At 48.1% G+C, this 14,986-nt stretch overlaps 1 protein-coding gene across 2 annotated transcripts in view; it reads right to left on the bottom strand.

The window, feature by feature from the left end:
• Positions 1-14,986, bottom strand: part of BAZ1A (bromodomain adjacent to zinc finger domain 1A) — a 285,238-nt gene that overhangs the window by 40,417 nt on the left and 229,835 nt on the right. For both annotated transcript variants that reach the window (XM_075330124.1, XM_075330125.1), the window contains exons 19-21: positions 13,832-13,992; positions 5,188-5,327; positions 977-1,125 (exon numbers count right to left, since the gene is read on the bottom strand). In XM_075330124.1, the coding sequence (XP_075186239.1) occupies positions 977-1,125; positions 5,188-5,327; positions 13,832-13,992 (450 nt within the window). The remainder of the gene's footprint in view (positions 1-976; positions 1,126-5,187; positions 5,328-13,831; positions 13,993-14,986) is intronic.

The raw sequence follows: 14,986 nt of genomic DNA, 5'->3' as shown, positions 1-14,986 counted from the left end.
ATCCTGAAAATGTTGGCGGTGTGAGCTTCAAATAATGGCGCCGGGAATCAGCGCGTGCACAGTTCGAGCTCTCCGCTCAAGCTCTCAAATGTGCATGCGCTGCCTCCGGCTCATTGCTCTCCCTGGAGAAGACTTAAGCAAAACAGTGCCTGGAGGTGGAGCATGCGCAGATGAGATCTTGGTTTGTCATTGAGCCGAGAGCTCAAGCTGCGCACACACCGACTCCAAGAACCGTATCTTTGAAGCCCGCACCGCTGACAGTTTCTGGATGTTCCTGCCAGCACCCGCAGCGAGCATCTGGGACACCCGCAGCGTAGCCCTGGTCCACCACCGCCCCTGCCTCCTGTGACCCTGCTCCACCACTGCTGCCGCCCCACCACCCCATTACCCATGATACAGTGAAGCTGCAATAAGTGAACCGCGATATTGTGGGGAACGACTAAATCAAATAGTCAGTGTATGAAGATATAACGTCTATTAAAGTGGTTGTCCAAGACTCAATTGATCACACTTCTGCAGAAACATGACTGGGAGATAAAGCACACCACTTATCAGTGGGCAGAAGCTCAATTCTAGCCACTGCTGGAGCAGATGTCAGCTAGTCGATGGGGGTGGAGAACACCTCGCCCTTTAGATGCACGGGTCTATGGAAGTCATCTCTTACTCATATGAACCCAGCCTGTCATTTGAATGGTTGATATACAGCATATGGCCATATGCAGCTTAGACCACTATGCAGTGTATTAACATATATGCAAATAAAACACCAGAATTTCCAGGTACAGGTGCATTCAGTGTATCCATTTGGCGTAATGCCGTGGAAGAAGCTCTCAATCAATCATACCCACAGACACCCATTCACCCAAAAAAGGCTAAAGTAGTATTGGGATAGATATTCTATGCAGAGTTAATGATCGGACTTTGCCCTATAAAAGAACCTCACCAGCAGACACAATGACACTCACTGTCGGCTTACCTAGAGGAGCCTTTAGGTATTTCCGCTCCACGCCTTGCTCTATTTGCAGTAATGCTTGCGCCAGGTAATGTACAGAATTGGTTGCTGGTTGAGGCGTGCTGGCAGTAGTGGATGTGCCACTTTGGCTCTCTGTTTTCAAAGTCTGGAGTCTGCAGGAAGAAATTAGAATTACTATTGACTGCTGTTCACATTCATTGATGAGGAGAATACCCCCTCCTCCTAAAGTCCTCCCAAGAAGCATTTGGAGCTCTAGGTACTGATACTCCCCGAAAATTGATCTAAGTTGAGATATACAATCCACTAGGAGGCTGACACTATGCAGAAAAATTTAGTTCCTCCGCAGTAGTTTAAGCATACTAACAGTGTGTCCCTCCCCCGCCTGTGCTCATGGTGTAATAGTCTGTCTCTCCGTGACTGTCCTGTATGTACTACTGGTGGGGGATTGTTTGTTCTTCTCAGCATGGGACTTCTCCAATCCACAACTTGGTAAACAGAACAGAGCCAGGAGTCTAAAGTCCATTCATGTATCAAATGTCATCAAATGTCCAGGCGGAGTTGGGCCCACCTTAGGGGCTGATCCCAGGAGAGAAGAACAATGAGACCCAAGTTAGGTCAGTTAGTTGGATCTCGGCTGGAGAAGGACTAGGATCTATAGCTGAGTCTGGATCCTAGAGCCTGTGTATGGACTGTTACAGACTGGAGACCCTGTTGGACTCAAAGAACTCTTATAAAGGACCATTGCCATATTTTCCCTGGTGTTGGAATACCGGGAGGCGCCCCTGGATCTTTTGTTTTGTTGTGGACGCCTTGCAGACTTTAAGGAATTATATTTATGTTTGGTGCTTTATCTTTGTGGTTCCAATAAAGCCCTTTGGATTGTTCCTTGGCCTGGCGTCCCTCAATGCTTTGTCACATACCCCGTCACACACACCAATTGGCACGGAGGTACTCCATTAATGAGAAAGCAGTAGGAGAAGTAACAGTAAGGTAAGAACATATTGAAGTAACGTAGTTAAGCAACACAACTGATAACTATATGCAAGGGCAGGTACTGTGTTCTCCAATGAAGGCTCAAAGAAAGATTTTAAAGTGAGTGCCTAAAATCTTTTATCGCTTCATTGGGGGACACCGGAGACCATGGGACATCCTAAAACAGTTCCAAGGGTGGGCACAGGATAGTACCCTCAAGCCTGAGCAAGGACCACTGTGGCCTTCAGGACCCTTCTAATGAGGCTCGCATCCAACGAAGAGTTTGTGTAAACCCCGTAGAATTTTCTGAAGCTATGAAAGACCAGGTAGCAAGACGGGCCAGTTGATGAACAGCACAGGAGGCCGCCACTGCGTGAGTGGAGTGAGCTGTGATCTTGAGTGCGCCCGATGGCAGCCTATATCCAGTATGCAATGATGGAAGTCCTCTGTGATAACCGTCCAGGATCATGAAGAGAGTTAGTTTGTGTGAAAGATGCCATAGTGGTGATGCAGAGGCGGAGGTCCAGCTTATGAAGCGATTGCTCCCGAGAGCGAGAAGGAGACAGGCAGAAGGGAGCACATTGTCCTTGTTAAGGTGAAACTAGGCAAACACATTAGGGAGAAAGGATGGAGTCAGAAGCAAAACCACCTTGTCCTAATGAAACACCAGATAGAGGGAGCGGCAGGAGAGGGCCACGAGTTCGGAAACTCATCTAATCGAGGTGAAGGCAACCTTCCAGAAGAGGAAGGATAGGAAAACATCTCATGGCAGTTCAATATGAGACCCCTGAAGGATGTCCAGAATGAGGTTGACAACCCAAAGCTCTACTGGAGGTCAGTAAGGTGGCACAAAATGTGTGACGCCATGAAGTAAGGTTCTGACCTGGGGACAAGATTCAAGGTTTCTCTGGAGGAGAATGAAAAGTGCTAAGACCTGACCCTTAAGAGAGCTATGGGACAGGCCAGAATAAAGACCCGACTGCAAGAAACAACATGGAAGGTAAGGAGAAGCGCATCGGAGCAGTGTGGTTGGTTTTGCACCCTCAGAAGAAGGCCTTCAATGTGCGATAGTATATGCGAGTGGAAGAATGCTTCCTCGCCTTGATCATGGATCTGGATGACCTGATCGGAGACCAGAGGATCTCAAAAGAGCCATGATGGTATATTGAGCAACTGACAATTATGGTGAAAGAGGGGACCCTGTGAAAGGAGATCTGGAAGTCTCCACAGGAAGTCCACGAGGTGGTGAACTAGCACTGCATACCAAGGTCTTCTGGACCTATCCGGGGGCCAGGAGTATGATGGTTGTATAGTTCGAAAAAGTGAGCGCGAGGAAGGGTGGAAAACTATTCTGTAGCTGTAGAAAGACGTCCTGAACCCAAAAGTAGTCTACTACGGAAAGCCACTCTGCCTGGAACATGAGGAGCCAACCACCCACCGTGAGAGGATTCCCAAATGGGGATGTCCAGTCATGCTGAAGAGAATTTGTTAAATCTGGACAACTTGTTCTGGTGCCCACGAGGATGTCAGGAAGGAACAGGTTTGAAGAAGTGTCTTTTTTCTTGGCAAATCAGAGACTTGTTCTGGTGAATGTAGTTTCCGGTTAAGAAATGGCAAAAGGAACGAAAAGGAAACAAGCATCTCTCGGGGGGTGTACGTTTTGGCCTCTGTTGTGGAAATCAGGTACTTTTTCCTCCTGTGGTATCAGAGATGATTTTGTCTAGTTTCTCTCTGAATAATTGGACAACAATCTCCATAGACTGTGCAGGGGACGCAGGACGCATGCAGTTACTCTGCGCTACAAAGCGCAGCGTAACTGCATGAATTACGCACACGTGCGCACTTAGCCTAAGTCTTTTGAAACCGTTTTTCGGATGCTTCCATTCTCTGACGAAGATTCCGCTGAATTCTTCGTGGTTGGCGAAAACCCGAGGCAGTCACTTTAACTTCTTAAAAGGGTACAGACTATTTGGCTTGAGTCAGTTCCTCATCCTTTACATCGAGAGTTTGATTAACAGCTATAATCAGGCTAGTAACTATATTCCGAAGCTTGTAAATAGGTTTGGAGTCCAGATCGGAATCGAAATGGAGGCCCGACTCCTGAATCGCTGGAAGCAGGAGAACGAGAAAAGGATGCCATCCTGGAACATGCTGAAGGAGAGGAAGATGCCTCCTAGCAGGGGGCAACATTGGCGCTGAAAAAGGAGGCGGTGATTATAAAAAGGCGCACAGGGTTCTTGTGTGGCGAGAGAGGAACATGCTCTCATAGGCTGGGTACGGTGCACAGGAAAGTCGATGCGAAAGATAGGCTGAATTGGGGGGGGGGGGGCATGTCTTGAGTGCAGGAGCAGGCCACGATCAAACTGATTAGTAATGTAGGACACTTTGGGTGCGCGGAGGACACGGCTGAAACAGAAAGGGGGAAACTAAGGGTGAAGAACCAATAAAGAGACCTCTGTCCTAACTTAAATACTATTAAAGGTGAAGCACCCATCTTCAGAGTACACTGAGGAAGATTGTTATCAGGCGTTCCGGACGGCCAGAAGGTACTGGTTCCGTCATTCCTAACTGCTCATCAGGTTCTGTGGAGCGAGAAGGCAGGGAAGTGATGGAAAAGACTGACCACGGGGGAGCGCCAAACACTCTTGTTGTGTTACGGGGCTTGAGCCCTACCAGATAGCACAGAGAGGATACAGTAGTGGCAACCCCACACTGTGCTCTCGGTCTTTAGGTGGATGATAGAGTGACACCACTCCACTCTGTTGCCTACTCACAATCTGAAAGAAAAAGAAATTAATAAAATAATAACAAATGTAAGGTAGAAACACAGCTGAGTGCAGTCCTGTGTCTGCCTCCTACTGACACCAAGCTGAAACGGATTATCTCTGTGCCAGTTGGTGACTGCAAACTACTGGGGAGGAGCTTTTTGCATAGTGGCAGCAGCATACACCATGGTTTCCCATGTCCCCCAATAAAGCGATAGAGAAGTAAAACTACATACAGTAATCACATCTATTAGCCACAAAACAGTCACTGCCAAGAGTCGCTCTTGCTTCGAACTACTTGGTACAACTGGGTACACATGATCTACTTTCTGACTTCAGTCAGCGACCTGCACCACTACAACTTGATCCTAGCTGTCAGCTCATCACCGGAGCAGCACCCCCAGGAGAGAGTGGACCCCCGAAAGATAACTAAGAATGGAAAACAAATTATTTAATTTCTCTAAAAGGTCTCCAAACCTGTCCTTGTTGCTTTGATTCATGTCATTTTCAATTTCCATATCTTCAAATTTCACGGCCCCATTTGATTTGGTTTCATTATCCAAAAGATCATAAGAGCAAGTTCCAACAGCCAACCTCCATGTCTGTCTGTCAGGCACCTGGATCAAGAGGGAAAGTGGGGGAAAAAAATGGGGGTTGTTACTGCAGCACCAGCAGAAACATACTGAATTGACTTTTTAACTTTAACCCCCGGCCGATTTTCAGATTTTTTTTGCTCCCCTTCTTCTGAGAGCTGTAACTTTATGTTTTCGTCACTCTTGCCATATGAGGGGTTGCTTTTTGGAGGGACAAGTTGTACTTTTAAATGAAACCATAAGTTTTACCATATAGTGTACTGGAAAAAACGTCAAAAAAAAATTCCAAGTGCGGAAAAATTGCAAAAGTGCAATGGTATAATTGTTTTTGAGATATTTTATTCACCATATTCACTATATGGTAAAACTTATGTGTCTAATCGGTGCGAGCTCGTAGACACCAAACATGTATAGGTTTACTTTTATCTAAAGGGTTAAACAAAAAAAATAGATAAATCATAATTGTCAAAAAAAGTGGTGCACTTTTTGCGACACTTTCCGTGACCCATAGAGTTCTTATATTTTGTGATATGGGGCTCAGTAATGGCTTATTTTTTGCATCTCGAGCTGACGTTTTTAATGGTACCATTTTTGCTCAGATGTAACGTTTTGATCACCTATTAATGCATTTTGTGCAAAGAAGGGAATTTTGTTACTTACCGTAAATTCCTTTTCTTCTAGCTCCTATTGGGAGACCCAGACGATTGGGTGTATAGCACTGCCTCCGGAGGCCACACAAAGCATTACACTAAAAAGTGTAAGGCCCCTCCCCTTCTGGCTATACACCCCCAGTGGGATCACTGGCTCACCAGTTTTAGTGCAAAAGCAAGAAGGAGGAAAGCCAAGAACTGGTTTAAACAAATTCACTCCGAAGTAACATCGGAGAACTGAAAACCATTCAACATGAACAACATGTGTACCCGAAAAACAACCAAAAATCCCGAAGGGCAACAGGGCGGGTGCTGGGTCTCCCAATAGGAGCTAGAAGAAAAGGAATTTACGGTAAGTAACAAAATTCCCTTCTTCGGCGCTCCATTGGGAGACCCAGACGATTGGGACGTCCAAAAGCTGTCCCTGGGTGGGTAAAGAAATACCTCATGTTAGAGCTGCAAAGACAGCCCTCCCCTACGGGGAGGCAACTGCCGCCTGCAGGACTCTTCTACCTAGGCTGGCGTCCGCCGAAGCATAGGTATGCACCTGATAATGTTTGGTGAAAGTGTGCAGACTCGACCAGGTAGCTGCCTGGCACACCTGTTGAGCCGTAGCCTGGTGTCGTAATGCCCAGGACGCACCCACGGCTCTGGTAGAATGGGCCTTCAGCCCTGATGGAACCGGAAGCCCAGCAGAACGGTAGGCTTCAAGAATTGGTTCTTTGATCCATCGAGCCAGGGTGGCTTTGGAAGCCTGCGACCCTTTGCGCTTACCAGCGACAAGGACAAAGAGTGCATCCGAGCGGCGCAGGGGCGCCGTGCGGGAAATGTAGATTCTGAGTGCTCTCACCAGATCCAACAAATGTAAATCCTTTTCATACCGATGAACTGCATGCGGATAAAAGGAAGGCAAGGAGATATCCTGATTAAGATGAAAAGAGGATACCACCTTAGGGAGAAACTCCTGAATGGGGCGCAGCACTACCTTGTCCTGGTGGAACACCAGGAAAGGAGCTTTGGATGACAGCGCTGCTAGTTCAGACACTCTCCGAAGAGACGTGACCGCTACCAGAAAGGCCACTTTCTGTGAGAGTCGAGAAAGTGACACATCCCTCAGAGGCTCGAAGGGCGGCTTCTGGAGAGTAACAAGGACCTTGTTTAGATCCCACGGATCTAACGGCCGCCTGTACGGAGGTACGATATGACAAACCCCCTGCAGGAACGTGCGCACCTGAGAAAGTCGTGCTAGACGCTTCTGAAAAAACACGGATAGTGCCGAGACTTGCCCTTTAAGGGAGCCGAGCCTTTTCCAACCCAGATTGCAGGAAGGAAAGAAAAACAGGTAACGCGAATGGCCAGGGAGATACTCCTTGTGCAGAGCACCAGGATAAGAAAATCTTCCACGTTCTGTGGTAGATCTTAGCAGAAGTGGACTTCCTAGCCTGTCTCATGGTGGCAACGACCCCTTGGGATAATCCTGAGGACGCTAGGATCCAGGACTCAATGGCCACACAGTCAGGTTCAGGGCCGCAGAATTCCGATGGAAAAACGGCCCTTGGGACAGTAAGTCTGGACGGTCTGGTAGTGCCCACGGTTGGCCGACCGTGAGATGCCACAGATCCGGGTACCACGACCTCCTCGGCCAGTCTGGGGCGACGAGTATGACGCGGCCGCAATCGGATCTGATCTTGCGTAACACTCTGGGCAAGAGTGCCAGAGGTGGAAACACATAAGGGAGCCGGAACTGCGACCAATCTTGCACTAAGGCGTCTGCCGCCAGAGCTCTTTGATCGCGAGACCGCGCTATGAAGGTCGGGACCTTGTTGTTGTGCCGAGACGCCATTAGGTCGACGTCCGGCATCCCCCAGCGGCGGCAGATTTCCTGAAACACGTCCGGGTGAAGGGACCATTCCCCTGCGTCCATGCCCTGGCGACTGAGGAAGTCTGCTTCCCAGTTTTCTACGCCCGGGATGTGAACTGCTGATATGGTGGAAGCTCTTTCCTCTACCCACATGAGAATTCGCCTGACTTCCTGGAAGGCTTGCCGACTGCGTGTCCCTCCTTGGTGGTTGATGTATGCCACCGCTGTGGAGCTGTCCGACTGAATTCGGATCTGCTTTCCTTCCAGCCACTGCTGGAAGGCTAATAGGGCAAGATACACTGCCCTGATTTCCAGAACATTGATCTGAAGGGTGGACTCCTGCTGAGTCCACGTCCCTTGAGCCCTGTGGTGGAGAAAAACTGCTCCCCACCCTGACAGACTCGCGTCTGTCGTGACCACTGCCCAGGATGGGGGCAGGAATGATCTTCCCTGCGTTAATGAGGTGGGAAGGAGCCACCATAGCAGAGAATCCTTGGCCGTCTGAGAAAGGGAGACTTTCCTGTCTAGGGAAGTTGTCTTCCCGTCCCACTGGCGGAGAATGTCCCATTGAAGTGGACGCAGATGAAACTGCGCGAACGGGACTGCCTCCATTGCTGCCACCATCTTCCCTAGGAAGTGCATGAGGCGCCTTAAGGGGTGCGACTGACCCTGAAGGAGAGACTGCACCCCTGTCCGTAGAGACCGCTGCTTGTCCAGCGGAAGCTTCACTATCGCTGAGAGAGTATGAAACTCCATGCCAAGATACGTTAGTGATTGAGTCGGTGCCAGGTTTGACTTTGAAAAGTTGATGATCCACCCGAAAGTCTGGAGAATCTCCAGCGCAACATTCAGGCTGTGTTGGCATGCCTCTTGAGAGGGTGCTTTGACAAGTAGATCGTCCAAGTAAGGGATCACCGAATGTCCCTGAGAATGCAAGACTGCTACCACTGCCGCCATGACCTTGGTGAAAACCCGTGGGGCTGTCGCCAGACCAAATGGCAGAGCTACGAACTGGAGATGGTCGTCTCCTATCACGAAACGTAGAAAACGTTGGTGCTCTGTAGCAATCGGCACGTGGAGATAAGCATCTTTGATGTCTATTGATGCAAGGAAATCTCCTTGAGACATTGAGGCAATGACAGAGCGGAGGGATTCCATCCGGAACCGCCTGGCGTTCACATGCTTGTTGAGCAGCTTTAGGTCCAGAACAGGACGGAACGAGCCGTCCTTTTTTGGAACCACGAAGAGATTGGAGTAAAAACCTTGCCCTTGTTCCTGCAGAGGAACAGGGATCACCACTCCTTCTGCTTTTAGTGAGCACACCGCCTGCAGAAGGGCATCTGCTCGGTCGGGATGTGGGGAGGTTCTGAAGAACCGAGGCGGAGGACGAGAACTGAATTCTATCCTGTACCCGTGAGACAAAATGTCTGCTACCCACCGGTCTTTGACCTGTGGCAGCCAAATGTCGCAAAAGCGGGAGAGCCTGCCACCGACCGAGGATGCGGAGGGCTGAGGCCGAAAGTCATGAGGCAGCCGCCTTGGAAGCGGTTCCTTCGGTTGCTTTCTTGGGGCGTGACTGAGCCCGCCAGGAATCTGAGCTCCTTTGCTCCTTCTGAGTCCCTTTGGACGAGGAGAATTGGGTCTTGCTGGAGCCTCGAAAGGACCGAAACCTCGACTGCCACTTCCTCTGTTGAGGTTTGCTTGATCTGGGCTGGGGTAAGGAGGAGTCCTTACCCTTGGATTGCTTAATGATTTCAGCCAATTGTTCACCAAACAGTCTATCTACAGATAGCGGCAAGCTGGTTAAACATTTTTTGGAAGCAGAATCCGCTTTCCATTCCTTTAACCACAAGGCTCTGCGCAAGACAACAGAGTTGGCAGACGCAATTGAGGTACGGCTTGTAGAGTCCAGGACAGCGTTGATAGCGTAAGTCGCAAACGCAGACATTTGCGAGGTTAGGGACGCTACTCGCGGCACTGCTGGACATATGATAGAGTCCACCTGTGCCAGGCCAGCTGAAATAGCTTGGAGTGCCCACACGGCCGCGAATGCTGGAGCAAACGACGCGCCGATAGCTTCATAGACAGACTTTAACCAAAGGTCCATCTGTCTGTCATTGGCATCTTTAAGTGAAGCCCCATCTTCCACTGCAACTATGGATCTAGCTGCAAGCCTGGAGATTGGGGGATCCACCTTTGGACACTGGGTCCAGCGTTTGACCACGTCAGGGGGAAAGGGATAACGTGTATCCTTAAGACGTTTGGAGAAACGCTTATCTGGGTAGGCATGGTGTTTCTGGACTGCTTCTCTGAAGTCAGCGTGGTCCAGAAAAGTACTCAGTTTACGCTTGGGATACCTGAAATGGAACTTCTCCTGCTGTGCAGCTGCCTCCTCTGCAGAAGGGGCAGGGGGAGAAATTTCCAATAGACTATTGATGGCCCCTATAAGGTCATTTACCATGGCGTCACCATCAGGAGTATCCAGATTGAGAGCGGTTTCAGGATTAGACTCCTGATCCCCCTCCTCTGTCTCATCATGTAGAGACTCTTCTCGTTGAGACCCTGATCCGCGTGATGACGTGGAGGGTCTCTCCCAGCGAGCACGCTTAGGCTGCCTGGGACTGTCATCTGAATCAGAGCCGTCAGGCTGAGATGCCTGGGACCCCCTTGAAGCACGGATTAACTCCAACTGAGGAGGACCGGGGAACATTGCCGCAGCAGTGTCCATGGACTGAGTAACTGGCCTGGCCTGCAAGGTCTCTAGGATTTTTGTCATAGTGACAGACATCCTGTCAGCAAAAACCGCAAACTCTGTCCCCGTCACCGGGACAGGGTTCACCGGCGACTCTGCCTGGGCCACTACCACCATAGGCTCCGGCTGACGAAGTGGCACAGGGACCGAACATTGCACACAATGGGGGTCATTGTAACCTGCCGGTAGATTAGCCCCACAAGCAGCACAAGCAGCGTTCACAGCCTGTGTCTTGGCACCCTTGCGTTTTGCAGATGACATGTTGTCGTCTCCTCAGAGCAATAGGGGTATACAGCCAAGAAGCGACCTTACAGTGCAAAATATATATATATATATATATATATATATATATATATATATATATATATATATATATATATATATGGTACAGTGAAAAAAGTACACAAATATCACACTGTGGCACTAGTGGGGCCAGCACTTAAGTGCTGCTTACCGCCCGCTTAACGCGGGTGTGTGGTCGCCAGAAATCCCTTGTCTGGGTCTCCCAGAGCCTGTGTCCGTTCTCCAGCCAGACTGCATGTAGGAATGGCTGCCAGCGTCCTGTGGAGAGGGGCGGGCCCTGGGCGTGTGCAGACAACGAGCGGGAAACCTGCGTCCCACTGTGCTCAGTGAGAGGGCTGGAGCATGTAAATAAGGCTCCAGCCCTCGGCGCTGAATAAACGTACAGCGTCTCTCCCTTGCCCTGAGTGACAGGGTGGGGGCGGGAACGAAGCGGAGCTAGGCCGCAAAAGCCGGGGACTAGATTTATAAGCGCCGCGGTCGTAAAAGCACGGTCGGCGCTAAGTCCCCGGCGCACTACAAGTCGCAGCCGCGCCGCCGCTCCAGGGGCGGTCGGCGCGGCAGTCCCCAACACATAAAGGCACTCAGACAAACTGTAGTGACTGAAACCCCAGCGCGCAGCGCTACTGTCCCCGGCGCACTAGCACACCCAGCAAGCCTGGAGTGTGCGCGGCCTGTACAAGCGGGGACACAGAGTACCTTCATGTCGCAGGGCCTTGTCCCTGAACGGTACCCAGCTCCGTATCCAGCAGGTTCCATGGGTCTGTGGATGGAGCCCGGCCTCAGGGCTTGGGGGCCGGTAAGATCCCACTTCCTCAGAGCCCCTCAGGGGGATGGGGAAGGAAAACAGCATGTGGGCTCCAGCCTCCGTACCCGCAATGGGTACCTCAACCTTAACAAACACCGCCGACATAAAGTGGGGTGAGAAGGGAGCATGCTGGGGGCCCTAGTATGGGCCCTCTTTTCTTCCATCCGACATAGTCAGCAGCTGCTGCTGACTAAACAGTGGAGCTATGCGTGGATGTCTGACCTCCTTCGCACAAAGCAGAAAACTGGTGAGCCAGTGATCCCACTGGGGGTGTATAGCCAGAAGGGGAGGGGCCTTACACTTTTTAGTGTAATGCTTTGTGTGGCCTCCGGAGGCAGTGCTATACACCCAATCGTCTGGGTCTCCCAATGGAGCGCCGAAGAAATTTGTGGTGACCAAAAACGGTAATTTTGGAGATTTTAATTTTTTTGCCACTACGCAGTTTACGGATTAGATTGATTATAAAACGTGCAGGATGCGTTTGATAGATCGGGCATTTCTGAACGCGGCGATACTAAAATGTGTGTATTTTTTTTTAATGGGCGAAAGGGGGGTGATTTGAACATTTAGGGGTTTAATACTTTTTTTTATTTTACTAGTCCCACTAGGGGACTATAAGTATCAGCAGTCTGATTGCTTGTTCATTTCTGTTGATCACAGCTACACAGCTGTGATCACCAGAATTGCTCACCTCTTGTTACAGGCAGCACTCAGGCCGGGTGCAACAGGAAGTAAGTCATGACATGACCCCCTGTGCTACCATCGGCTCACAGTGATCACGTCACGACGCTGCTGATAGAAGCAGGTGCGTGAATATGTACTGTGATAGGCATTTAAGTCGCGCTGTCACATTTTCACCAGGGCTGTGGAGTCGGAGTCGTGGAGTCGGAGTTCATTTTGGTGGAGTCGGAGTCGGAGTCGGTATAAAATGCACCGACTCCGACTCCTAACATATATAATAAATTGGGGACAGGAGTGCAATGCAGAATGTGCTGAATATTTTACTAAATAATAACATTTAGTATAATGCTTATATTTAAGTGAAACATTTATTGTAGTACAATGTGAACATCAGACATTTAATTGTTTTTATGATACAATAATCAAGATATTTGGATAGAACATAACATATTTATTGGAATACAACTTTAGAACACAAAAAACTAATAAATTGTAAATATGTAATATATATATATATATATATATATATATATATGTATATATACACACAGTGTATATACACACACAAGATATATATGTAATCTACTGTATATTACATAGTGTATTACATATTTACAATTTATTACAGTTTTTTGTGTTCTAAAGTTGTATTCCAATAAATATATTTTATGTTCTATCCAAATATCTTGATTATTGTATCATAAAAATTATTAAATGTCTGATGTTCACATACACATGTTCATGTATTACAATAAATTTTTCACCTAACTATAAGCAATATATGTAGGAGTCGGAGTCGGAGCCGGAGTCGGAGCCGGAGTCGGAGCAAGAGAATTTGAGGAGTCGGAGTCGGAGTCGAAGGTTTGGCTTACCGACTCCACAGCCCTGATTTTCACAGCGCGATTTAAAAGGTTTAAAATGAGCGGGTGGGTCATAGATCCACCTGTGCCTGCGAGGCACACGTCTGCTGTACAAATCAGCAGACACGTGCTTGATTCACCGCTGGCTGCCTGCAGAAGCTGCAGGTGATTACACTATGGTGGCTTAGGACATAATGTTATGGCCCGCGGTTGTTAAGTGATTAGCATGGTCCCTATGGGTTACAGTATATTTCATGGCTAACTGACTCAGAAGCTCAATGCAGTCACCACTTTTAGGGCCCTAAAAATCAAAAAAAGATACACACCACTACACTTATGAATTTACTGAAATAAAAAACTATTAGATTTACCATACAGTCACATGTTGCTTTAGGTATCATAGGTTTAAAGAAGATGTAAACCTATGATTGCTTGGAGTTTGCATGGAGCAGTAACTACTTCAGACAATATTTTATGCAAGATGAAAAGTCACAGTGTAAAAACTTGTCATTTATTACTAAATCAGGCATGGTTTGCAAAATACTCCATGGTGGGACTGTAAATTTGAATTAATAAAGAAAAAAAATGTTTGTCCAGTATTTGTCTTAAAGCATACCTTAACAGAGCCAAGGGTGCCCTGGTAAACCCGGTCTTCGATGTCTAGGAGGAGCTCGCACAGTCTGAATTCTAGCTGCTTTTCGGCAGGTTTCTGTGTAGGATCTTGCACTTTCACCGGTCTCCCCTTCAAAGGTTTGATATCTGTTGGGGGTGGACTGTCTGCAAAAATAACAAACGTCTTACCAAAGCAATCTACCATATAACTGCATGTGTTACTAGGATTTCTTGTCCTAGAATACATTGCAGAGTGAACGTTCTGATACAGTATGAAAAGGACACATTGTTCGGCTCCACATCAGTGCGAGGCCGTCACCTCTTGTGCTGCCGGGTGGCAAAAGTGCAGCTAGGAGGAGGCGGACCGGAGCAGCGTTTGGCCATGTACATTTGCACGCCATTCAACGTGGGATCAACAGTCCATGGCTTTACACAAACTTTTTATAGCTGTAAGTCTTGCAACTGAAAGAAACTAGGTCCCTTCACTAGCAATTAGTGGAAGTCAGACCCCACAAATTAAGCAATGCCCACAGCATAGAAAATTTAGACTGGAGAACCCTTTTGAACATCTCCAGTTAACCAGATTTCCAACGACATCTTCAGTTTAGATGTATATTCTACATACGGGTCATCTTCAACATTTTAGGTGGGCATTAAAGTTCTGGTGATGAACGTGGGCTACAGCAACGGTTCTCAACAGACGTCTTTATCCCAATACATCTGGTGCAGTATTTGTCCAAAGAAAAAAAATTATCAAAACCGGTGACTATAACAAGAACTTAAAGTGAACCTGTCAGGTGCAATATGCACAGAACCACAAGCAATTCTGGGTGTATATTACTAATCCCTGCCTAACTGTCCCTGTATAGGTCGAGGGAGAAATTTAGGTAAGACTGCTAATGGAGTCTTTGTTCAGGGCAAATCCAAAGGACAGGACCAAATTAGCTATCTGCGCAGATATATTAAATAACTCAGACAATGATCACAACGAGATGTGTTCACTGCTTTGAGCCAGTATAGGTGACTGACTCGTGTATTTTAAAAGACTCGTAATTATACCATACAACACTGAACTTCGACCTTTAAGAACAGGGAGTGATCCTCCCACACATTACATCCCTTATTTCGACTGTGAGAAAACCATAATTATAAAATTCTC

The sequence above is a fragment of the Anomaloglossus baeobatrachus genome, chromosome 12 (assembly GCF_048569485.1).
Source record: "Anomaloglossus baeobatrachus isolate aAnoBae1 chromosome 12, aAnoBae1.hap1, whole genome shotgun sequence".
Lineage (NCBI taxonomy): Eukaryota > Metazoa > Chordata > Amphibia > Anura > Aromobatidae > Anomaloglossus > Anomaloglossus baeobatrachus.
The sequence above is the reverse complement of the archived record's forward strand: the minus strand, read 5'-3'. Positions and strand labels throughout refer to the sequence as shown.